The following is a 12,031-nucleotide window of genomic DNA, read 5'->3' on the forward strand; positions in this document are numbered from 1 at the left end:
ACCAGGTTCAACAGGGCAGTCTCAGCAGAAGAGGCTCGGGCAGGTTCCTCAAAGACACTTCGGATTTCCGAGAAGAAGGAGTGTACTGAGGCAGTGACGGGGTCATTGCGGTCCCAGAGCGGTGTGGCCCATGACAGGGCTTTTCCGGACAGAAGACTGACTACGAAAGCCACCTTAGACCTTTCAGTGGGAAACAGGTCCGACATCATCTCCAGATGCAGGGAACATTGGGAAAGGAAGCCACGGCAAAACTTAGAGTCCCCATCAAACTTATCCGGCAAGGATAAGCGTATCCCAGGAGCGGCCACTCGCTGCGGAGGAGGTGCAGGAGCTGGCGGAGGAGATGACTGCTGAAGCTGTGGTAGCAACTGTTGTAGCATAACGGTCAGTTGAGACAGCTGTTGGCCTTGTTGCGCAATCTGTTGTGACTGCTGGGCGACCACCGTGGTGAGGTCAGCGACAACTGGCAGAGGAACTTCAGCGGGATCCATGGCCGGATCTACTGTCACGATGCCGGCTGGCAGGTAGTGGACCCTCTGTGCCAGAGAGGGATTGGCGTGGACCGTGCTAGTGGACCGGTTCTAAGCCACTACTGGTTTTCACCAGAGCCCGCCGCAAAGCGGGATGGTCTTGCTGCGGCGGTAGTGACCAGGTCGTATCCACTAGCAACGGCTCACCTCTCTGGCTGCTGAAGATAGGCGCGGTACAAGGGAGTAGGCAGAAGCAAGGTCGGACGTAGCAGAAGGTCGGGGCAGGCAGCAAGGATCGTAGTCAGGGGCAACGGCAGAAGGTCTGGAAACACTGGCAAGGGACACACAGGGAACGCTTTCACTGGCACTAAGGCAACAAGATCCGGCAAGGGAGTGCAAGGGAAGTGAGGTAATATAGGGAGTGCACAGGTGATAACTCTAATTGGAACCACTGCGCCAATCAGCGGCGCAGTGGCCCTTTAAATCGCAGAGACCCGGCGCGCGCGCGCCCTAGGGAGCGGGGCCGCGCGCGCCGGGACAGAACAGACGGGGAGCGAGTCAGGTAGGAGAGCCGGGGTGCGCATCGCGAGCGGGCGCTACCCGCATCGCGAATCGCATCCCGGCTAGCAGCAGGATCGCAGCGCCCCGGGTCAGAGGACGTGACCGGGGCGCTGCAGCGGAGGAGGTGAAGCGAGCGCTCCGGGGAGGAGCGGGAACCCGGAGCGCTCGGCGTAACAGACGGCATAGCGTGTGGTGGTTCATTGTAAATTCAAAGACTATTAAAAGGTCAGGAGGAAAAAAAAAACTTGATGTGTCCTTAAGGGGTTAAATTCCATGGCAGCTTCTTATTTTATCTCTATGCTGTATATTTTTCTTCCATATGAACGCCACATTATGTACTGTGGAAATGTTGGTTTCTAGTTATGGAGGTTCCACAGCTGCTGTTTTTATGTTGAGACATTTTCGTTTTGAAGCTTAAGGAAAATAAGGCTCACTTGTTTTACCAGTTCGAGTCCAGAAGTTCTATTCTACACATGGGTCTCAGAGAACATCAATCTGCTAAACATTAATATTGGATGAAGCCTCTGCATACGTCTATACTCAAAAGCTATTCCAGTTGTATAAAACATGCCAAAATGAATGTTTTGACAGTGAAGATGTGTAATTTCCTTTGTTACTTTCCCTTTGCTGAGTGAGGATGTGCATTATCACTTAAGCACCCACACATATCCTGGTCTGCATTCCCACATGCAGTGCCAAATGGATTAATATTTTTTGTATTAATAGCTTTTTTTTATTTTATTTAAAATCACAAACATCGCCTGATATTGTAGTCTTCACCAAGACAGCTACCAAATGGATTAGTCAGTGGATGAAGTGACAAACCCCACCTGATCAGCAGGTCAATAAAAGTTAAATATTTATTATTGTATTAATAATCGCAAATGAACCCAACAATCTGAAATGTGTTGTTTACATACAATTGTAAAAGGCAGTGAACAAATGGCCTTTAGCGTTTCTGCACAAAGTGGAAGTTTGCACGGCATTTTTTGCGAAAAGACAGGACTTGCATAAACAATTTTAGCAATCTTGCCACTCCAATAAAAATATTTACCTCTTGGGAACAGTATAAATGCTTTTTGCTTATTGTAACCCACCAGTAACGTAGGGTAGAGACATAAAGTAAAGCTTTCTTACATGTAAATAGCTAATTTAAATTGTAGTAATAATGTACCATTTAATTTCTCTTAGGCCATGGCCCATGTTCACACAACGGAATTTCTGAGCGGAATCTGGCTAAAAATTCCACTTGGAAATTCCCATTTCCCAGTCCCATTGCTTTAATTGGCTTCTGCTGCACCATGCACAAGGCAAAATTTCCATGGCAGATGTTTCCGCTGCGGAAATTCCCATATTTGGTCTCCACCGAGAATGTTAATGTTAATGTTAATTTTAATTCTTTATGCAGAATTCACTCAGAAATGCTTTGCTGTCTATGGAGTTTTTTCTGGGTGGACATTCAGCAAATTTTCTGTTGTGTAAACATAGCCTTAAGGTTCCACTACTTTTAAGACAAAAGTGGCCACACAACTCTTCCCCAACATAAAGCCAAGATATAGCTGCCGGCCAAACGAACATTTGGTCAACTGCTATTGAAGGTGCATGGCCACCTTTACCTGTAATTCAATTTGTATCTATAGTACCGATGAAGACTTAGAACATAATAGTTGTCTGTGGCTATCTAATAAAAATGTTCTAAGTCTCTTTGTAGAGTGACACATTTGCCTACACAATAGCTATGTAAGAGAACTGGAAGCTTTGAGACCTTTTAGATGGACACTTTTACAGGTCAGAGCTTGTTTAGGGAGCTTATTACATGGTTCGACTATAATAGGGATGGGGCCCCACAAACAATCACCAGAATCCCTTTATGCCCATCATTCATTAAAGGGGTGCTCCACCCCTAGACATCTTACCTGGTATCCAAAGGATAAGGTATAATATGTCTGATTGCGGGTGTCCTGACACTGAGGACCCCCGCGATCTCCCTGCTGCACCCGGCGTTTGTTTAGAGCATAGGGTGCAGCACCGGAGACTTGTGATGTCACGGTTATGCCCCGCTCATGACATCATGGCCACGCCCCCTCAATGCAAGTCTAAGTTCTAAGTTAGTTGCCCCCTCAAAGTGTGCTCCGTGCACCGGATATCTGGGGTGCTGCAGCCAGAATCGCGGGCGGTCCCCAGCGGCGGGACTCCCGCGATCAGACATCTTATCTCCTATCCTTTGGATAGGGGATTAGATGTCTAGATGCGGAGTACCACTTTAATACACCATATTATACAGAAAAATGTATGGCCAGTGAATAAAGATTTTAGCAGTTGTTCTACAGTTCACACAAAAAAATTATTTTAGTAGTGAGATGGTGTTTCAAAAATGTTGTAATAATATATAAGATATTACATGCCATGTCTTCCCTGTTCCATGTCTATGTTCTCATTGTAAAACATATATGAACTATTTTACCTTGTACCAGGGTACTTGGGTTAGCATTTCCTATGATTGTTTTATACACTAAATTCCTGCCAATTCATTGCCAATGAAATATCTCCTTTTGTGTCCATAGTGTAAAGGGAGCAGATGCTGGCAATGGAATCCGAGTCTTTGTACCAGACATTGGGATGTTTATTGCCAGTTTGGCCACTTTGCTGTTTTGTAAGAAACTTGTCCAAACACCTGTGACTGAGGAAGATGCACAGTACAACACAGAGTTTGTAAATGAAGAAATGGTAAGTGGAAATCTCTTCCTTCATGTAATACCTATATCTATGAATGCTTTGTAACTTTTTATATCTAAAACAAATTGTCACAATCCATTCACATAATGATTCAAATAATATTAAGAATGCTGTAAACTGGATATTTACAGTGGAAAAAGTGCACTATACTGGTTCTTGATTTTGTACATCTTTATTGCCGTAACAATTATTTATTTACTAGCTGTGTATCAAAATTGTTTCTGGGGTTTTGTCTCAGGATATGTGAGGAGTGTTTGATTGATGGAAGTTCCTGTACAGCGCTCGGCTATCTTCAAAAGGGTTAATAAAAATGACAGTGCATATGTCTGACCACCACTTCATTCAATCACGGGACCGCATTCTCTTTGTTGGTGGGGGTACCAGCAGTCAGACCCCTACGCTCAGACACTCATCATCTTTCTTGAGGATAGGGGAGTATTGCTAGTGGGAAACTAATTAAAATAATTATTTGCTGCAGTCAAGAAGGGGCTGGGAAATGAGGTGAGTAAGGAGGCTCGACAGGAGGTGACACTTAAGCAGTTAGGATTTACCTCCTTGACTCTTGGCTAAGAAATAAAACAGCGATTTTATAAATTTGTAAACCACTGTCATCTTCAGGAAAGGTATAATTTGCTTTTATATCCTAACAGCTATCTAAGGTGTCTGCAGATCTCATCACCAAAAAAAAGCTGACAGAATTTCTTTAATACGATGCATTAAAGGAGTACTCCGGTGGAAAATATATTTTTTCCTCTCAACCTGCTCTAGAAAGTTAAACAGATTTATTAATTACTTCTATTAAAAATCTTAATCCTTCCAGTATTTATTAGCTGCTCCATGCTCCAGAGGAAGTTGAGTTGTTATTTTCTGTCTGACCACAGTGCTCTCTGCTGACACCTCTGTCCATGTCAGGAACTGTATACAATATTTGCAAATCCCAATAGCAAACCTATCCTACTGTGGACAGTTCCTGGCATGGACAGAAGTGTCAGCAGAGAGCATGTGATCTGACTGAAAAGAACTACTCAACTTCCTCTGGAGCATGGAGCAGCTTATAACTACTGGAAGGATTAAGATTTTTTATTAGACATAATTTACTAATCTGTTTAACTTTGTGTCACCAGTTGATTTGAAAAAGAAATAAAAATTCCTCCGGAGTACTCCTGTAACAGTACTTTGGGTGCTATATATAGGTTTGAAGAAATAGAAAGTTGCCACCTATAGAGAGCTTCCATATTGTGACATGAACAGTGTGTCACTCGGTGCAAACCCCAACATCCTTCCATGCTCATTGTGTTTCCAGGATATCAGAATGCTTCTAGTGTGACCCAAAATGGATGCATTTCAAACCAGCATGTTCTTTTTTTTTTTTTTTTATAATTTTTATTAAAGTTTCACAGGGTATAAAGAACAACAGCATCAAATGATGCAGCAGAACAAAAAGCTCATACAAAGCTCTAAACATGTTTACAATGTATCACAATAAACATTTGTAACCAAACCAAAAAGAGAACTGGCAGTGGTATGAGGATGTTTTCGATTAGTAAGTCTTAAGTCGAGAATGGTCAATAATATAGTTAGGATATGGATATAATGAATTCATGAATTCAGTACTCAGTGATTTGTGTCATCAATGTTACAGAAACCAGTGACAATGAAGTTAGGAATGCGGGTGAACGGTTTATGTGAGGGCTCATGGTGAATTATGGCAAGTCTGGTAAGAGAAAAGCTAACAGTGTAGATAGAACCTAAACATTCTTGATGACTACATTCCTTTAAATCTCTACGCAGTGGGGGGACAGTTTCCACATCTCCCATCTGATAATGAAAGCCCTAAAGCCTGCAGAACGAACAGCTATAATCTTTTCAAAGGAGTAGTTGGTATTGATTTTCGCTATCAGAGATTCCATAGATGGGACATTAGCCGATTTCCAGTGCCTTGCTAACACTATTTTAGCAATCATACAAATGATGCAATATAGATCCCTATTGCGTTTAGGTATAGAAGTCAAATCTAAAAATAATAAAACAGATTGTGGTGACCATGGTATGTTGCGACCCATAACCTCCCTCAAGAGGCCTGCGCAGGAGGACCAGAAAGGTTGAATGCTAGGGCACTCCCAAAAGATATGGTAAAGTGTGCCTTTGTTCCCACATCCTCTCCAACATTTTTCAGATATGTCAGAATATATCAAAGCTAGTTTATCAGGTGTGTAGTACCAACGTAAGATAGATTTCATTGCAGATTCAATATGTGTGGAACATTGAAAAGCAATGCATTGAAAAGCAATGTGTATATGTTTGACTTACATTAGTAAGGACAGCTGTAAGTCTATTTCCCACAGTCTCAGGGGATAGGGCTTAGTGTTGCTATGATTTTGCATGAGAGCGGTATAAAATGGTTTCAACCCCTTTCGGGAGGCTGCTAGGAGACCAAGTGCCGAACTATCCAGGTTTCCTGGAGAAGGAGTGGGGTTTTGCAAACAATGTCTAATTTGTAAAAGTTTATAGAAATCATGTCTAGGTAAATTGAATTTAGAAGCTAGTTCCGAAAATGGTAGTAAGAGGCCTTTATCATATATATGTCTGACTTGAGTGATACCTCTCAGGGTCCAAGAGAACAGGTCCATATTTAGAATGAGGGCTTGTAGGAAGGTAAGTGGAATATCCGTAAGGGACATGGTGACTGGGTTAGCCATATGTGTGATAAAAAAATGTCCAGGCTGTGTATGAAACTTTCACTATAGGGTTGGACAATTTCGGGGAAGGAGATGACCAAAAGGGAGAATATAAAATATCCTTGAGTGAAAACGGAGCCACTGAGTAATTCTCTATGTCCAGCCAGGGGAGGGTCTTTGCTGTGCACCACCAATGCCTTATCAATGATACTAGGGTAGCTATGTAATAGTAACGAATATTCGGAGAGCCTAAGCCTCCAACAAGTCTAGATCTGGATAATATATGTGAGGCCAGCCTGTGTCTCCTGCCTGCCCAAATGAAGGGAAAAAAATGCTTTTTATGCTTTAAGGAAGAAGTTAAAGGGTAGCAGGATAGGAAGAGTCCGGAAAAGGTAAAGAAACTTAGGTAAAAGGAACATTTTGAAGGTTGCCACCCGTCCCACACAAGAAATCTCCAATTTCGCTAAACAAACCATGTCTGCTTGAATGTTCGTTAGGAGTCATTCATAGTTATTAGGATAGAATAATTTGGAGGGGAAAGAAAGCTGAATGCCTAGATATTTTATGCTAGACGGGCGCCAGTCAAATGGAAAAGCTGATTGTAGGTACTTTGACATTGAGGGGGTAAGGTTGATGGGAAGGGCCTGGGTTTTTGTGTCATTAAGGTGGTAATATGATAAGACTCCATATTTCGCAATGTCATCCATTATTGCCGGGAGCGACACCGTTGGGTTTGTTAGAGACAGGATGGCAGTATGCTCACTACATCCAATAGTGACACCTGACACTCGGGCATCCTGTCTAATAGATTGGGCTAATGGTTCCCAAGATAAGATGTATATTAGGGAAGAAAGAGGACACCCCTGGCGAGAGCCGTTAGAGATCGAACACAGCTCTGAAAGTGATCCGTTGGCTAGCACCCTAGCCGTAGGCTGAGAATAGAGGGAGGTGAGTGCCGTTAAAATATTACCTGAGAAGCCCATGTGTGCTAGGACCGAGAAGTCGAACGACCAACGAAGTCATAGTTACATAGTTACATAGTTAGTACGGTTGAAAAAAGACATACGTCCATCAAGTTCAACCAGGGAATTGGAGGGTATGGCGCGATATTGGGGAAGGGATGGGATTTTATATTTCTACATAAGCATTAATGTTATTTTGTTCCAAGAATGTATCTAATCCTGTTTTAAAGCTGTTAATTTTTCCTGCTATGACCAGTTCCTGAGGTAGACTGTTCCATAAGTTCACAGTTCTCATGGTAAAGAAGGCGGGTCGCCCCTTGAGACTAAACTTTTTCTTCTCCAGACGGAGGGAGTGCCTCCTCATCCTTTGGGGGGGGTTTAACCTGGAACAGTTTTTCTCCATATGTTTTGTATGGGCCATTAATATACTTATATACATTTATTATATCCCCCCTTAAACGTCTCTTCTCAAGACTAAACAATTGTAACTCCTTTAATCGCTCCTCATAGCTAAGATGTTCCATGCCCCATATTAGTTTAGTCGCGCGTCTCTGCACCCTTTCCAGCTCCACAGTGTCCCTTTTATGGTGACCAAAACTGAACAACATATTCCAGGTGAGGCCGTACCAATACTTTATAAAGGGGGAGTATTATGTCCCTGTCCCTTGAGTCCATGCCTCTTTTTATACATGACAATATCCTGCCGGCCTTGGAAGCAGCAGCCTGACATTGCATGCTATTCTGTAGTTTGTGATCTACAAGTACACCCAGATCCTTCTCTACCAGTGACTCTGCCAGTTTAATCCCCCCTAAGACATACGATGCATGCAGGTTATGGATATGGATTCCTGCAGATTATACAGGTGGGCATAGAAAGGACTAAAGCCATTGGCAATGTCTGGAGAAGTATAGAGTTTAGTATTGGTAACAGGGTGCAGTAGATGTGGTATCCGGGCTTTAGCCTGTCGTTGTTTTAAGTGATTTGCCTGCCTTATTATTCTGAGAATAAAATTTGGCTTGCAATTTCCTGTGAGATTTTTCATAAGATGTTAGTAAAAGGCATTGGAGGTTGCGACGTAGGGCGGCCACTTCCTCAAACCAGCATGTTCTTTAAGTATAAGCCACAGACTCCTTCACTTACCCAACACCACCCCACCCACAGCCACAATAAACTCGCTAGGTGCCTTTGTGGCCCCTATTAAGCATCTGGTAAATCCAGATCCATCATTTTAGAAGCCACACAGGAGGAGTGACTCCTAGCAGATGTCATCTGCTGGATTATGCCTATACAGCACTACCATATAATCAGAAGAATTGCAGAACACATCCGTAATATTGTTTACAGCAGCATAGGTAGAACATTTCCATTGACGTGATAATGAAAGATAACCTTGATAATGACATCAGTATTTCTATGCACATTTGTAGAATGTCCGAATAGTTTTCTATATGAAGGGCTGTGCACACTCTGCACCATACATCAACAGTTGCTGACTGCTCTATTTTGCAGCTGTAAAATGAACTTTCTCCACCTCTATATCTTAAGACTTGCATTGCATTCATGGGCCTGGGATACTTTCCAGCTCAATTCACCTGCTTTACATTCAAAATCATAATAAAAGTGCCTGGAGGGAAGTTTGCTCCAAGTATGAAACCAATAGGGTGGTAATGACTTGGATAGAAGCCTGATATCTGGCAGAATGTCTCACTTCATGAAATACTGCATATTAAAAGTCTGATTCAATGTAACACATAATTATCTTTATTGATTAAATAACCTATTCTTCGAATATGTTAGATAGTAAAGTACTGATTCTTTATTAATCCTTACTTACATATTTCCCTTCAGTCTTATTGTACAATTCGCTATATCTACTTTAGCGCCTCCAATATGCCTATTTTAAAAAAGATCAAGAAGATGGTTTGGTATGAAAACTGCATAATAATCCTTAATATACTAGCAATACTCCTATCAATTTCCTATCAGTTGTACATGGTTTTAAGCCTTTAAAAATGTAAAGTACAAAAAAAGTTTTTTTAATCATATTTATTTTTACAAACAATAGTTTGAGCAGAGGGTATTTTTTCTCTGTATTAGCAGTTTTGTAAACTGTAGCATGTATCTATAATGCATTTTAAGTGAATTTTGATTTTGCTGACATGAATGGAGGAATCTGCATCTATAGTGGAAAACACATTTGGTGAATATTCAAATGCTTGTGTTATTAGGGCTCTTTGTTTTGTGCCTCAAAGAGTGTTAAAGGGGTACTCCGGCGCTAAGACATCTTATGCCCTATCCAAAGGATAGGGGATAAGATGCCTGATCGCGGGGGTCCCGCTGCTGAGGACCCCCGTGATCTTCCACTCCGCACCCCATTAGAATCAGCCCCCGGAGCGTGCTTGCTCCGGGTATGATTACTGGAGATCACGGGGACGGAGCATAGTGACGCCATGGCTCCGCCCCGTGTGACGTCGCGCTCCGCCCCCTCAATGCAAGCCTATGGAGGGGGCGTGACAGCTCGGGGGGCTGATTCTAACGGGGTGCGGCATGGAAGATCATGGGGGTCCCCAGCGGTGGGACCCCCGCGATCAGGCATCTTATCCCCTATCCTTTGGATAGGGGATAAGATGTCTTAGCGCCAGCGTACCCTTTTAACCAAGTGTGTTTGGTCTTTTGAAAATCCTGGGTAAATAGTACAAATAGAACATAATTTAATACCAGGTATACTTGGTATTAACTGCGACACTTTGTGCAAAAGAAAGTGCTGCGAAACCTTTAAAAATAGGGTGTTAATAGCACAAAAAGCATAACCACGCCCTAACCATACCCCATTTAAAAAAATTAGCTAACAGGGTGCTAAATCGGCTGGTAAATATCTGAATATGTAGTGTTAATAGTGTGTGCCACATTTTAAAGGGGTATTCCAGGAAATTTTTTTTATTTGACTATGCTACAGGGGCTGTAAAGTTAGTGTAGTTCATAATATAGTGTCTGTACCTGTGTGTGACGGGTTTCTCACAGTTCTTCCGTGATTTTCACCACAAAAGGCAGCGACCTAGCAAAAGCTGGTGGGTATCGGTGGCTAGTCTTCTAAATGCCTTCTAAAAGCAGAAATTTCTTCAGGTGTAACCCTCACGTGACGGGCTTCCTCTTAGACGATGTTCCTCTGAGACAGGCACAGTTGTTCAGAGGCGATGATCATTTTCTTTGGTGACAATTCTTGAAGTCCTCAGAAATGAGTCTTTGTCATGTCTGCTATTACAAATAATATAAAACCTTATAAACTGCTTATACCCACATTACATATGTAGATGTAATTCTGAGATTTAAGGCAGAAGTGAGAGGGTTAATTGGGTTCTGTTCTTTCCCTTTTCCTTCTGTAAACTCTCTTTTTCTCTTCAGGAGACAGCCACCTAGCAACAGGTGATGGGTAAAGTAGTACAGAGCTGATAGTAGTCTCAAGACTTGTAGTAACTCTAGTACTGACTAGTGATGAGCAGCAGGGGCCATATTCGAATTTGCGATATTTCATCCTATGTTCGTGAAATTTGCATATTTGCTATGCTTTTTTTACCATACGAAAATTTGCATGAAAAATGTGCATAAAAATTTGCATAAAAAATGTGCATGTGAAAAAAAACTAAAAAATAATAATATTCATCATTACGAATATATAGCACTATATTCTAAATATTAGCGAAATTGCGAAGTGCCGATATTCGCGATAAAAATTTGCATTACGAATATTCGTGCTCAACACTACTGACTAGTGATGAGCAGCAGGGGCCATATTCGAATTCATCTATTTGCAAATATATTGATGATTATTCTCCCTATGTTCGCAAAATTCACATATCCGTTATGTTCATTCACTTTTTTTCGCATTACGAATATTCATGCTCAACACTAGCACTGTACTAGTAAGTGGTCAGAGGCGTAGCTTGTAGCTTCTGGGCCCCGATGCAAAATCTGCAACAGGGCCCCATATGCCAATTATAATACTGGTCTCTTATGGGAAAGATGTGCTTTGGGGCCCCCTTAGGCACCAGGGCCCCCTGGTGCGACTGCTACCTCTGCTACCTCTATAGCTACGCCCCTGTTAGTGGTTAAAGAAGTTCTATCCTAGACTATCCTCATCATTTACACATGGTATTACATTTTGGATTATATAAATCATTGTTACTTGTCATAAAATATTGCATATACATTTTTGGGGTCTGGATTTCCTAATTAAAATAACATTTTTGGAATAAATTAATTAGAATATTCTCTATCTGTAGCAGCAGAAGAAATTGCTGGTTAGATAGACACATAGGTTTAGTGTTGGCAATTTAGGTTCATGCACAGGAGAATCAGTGAAGTACACAATGGTACACAGGGACAGGTAAACAGGGAAGGGTCAGAAACAGGATAGTAGATCAGGAACAGCTTTGCTATTGCAAAACCACGATATTACTTAGGGCACAGGTGACTAGATGGCGCAAGCTTAAACTGGTAAAGCCAGGCAGGGATAGGTGAAGGTCACATTGGAAAATGGTGCACTGGCCCTTTAAGTTGCAGCTTGTGCAGAGGGAAGGCCAGGCACTGCAGCCATAAGGGAAGTATCAGGAAAGAGACTAGAGG

General features: G+C 42.1%; 1 protein-coding gene across 1 annotated transcript in view; it reads left to right on the forward strand.

Annotated features, from left to right (window-relative positions):
- PIEZO2 (piezo type mechanosensitive ion channel component 2) overlaps nucleotides 1-12,031 on the forward strand; it is a 398,577-nt gene that overhangs the window by 241,735 nt on the left and 144,811 nt on the right. Inside the window, exon 5 of the mRNA XM_056521559.1 lies at nucleotides 3,596-3,758. Coding sequence (XP_056377534.1) covers nucleotides 3,596-3,758 — 163 coding nt within the window. The remainder of the gene's footprint in view (nucleotides 1-3,595; nucleotides 3,759-12,031) is intronic.

This window comes from Hyla sarda, chromosome 5 (genome assembly GCF_029499605.1).
Source record: "Hyla sarda isolate aHylSar1 chromosome 5, aHylSar1.hap1, whole genome shotgun sequence".
NCBI classification, from domain to species: Eukaryota; Metazoa; Chordata; class Amphibia; order Anura; family Hylidae; genus Hyla; species Hyla sarda.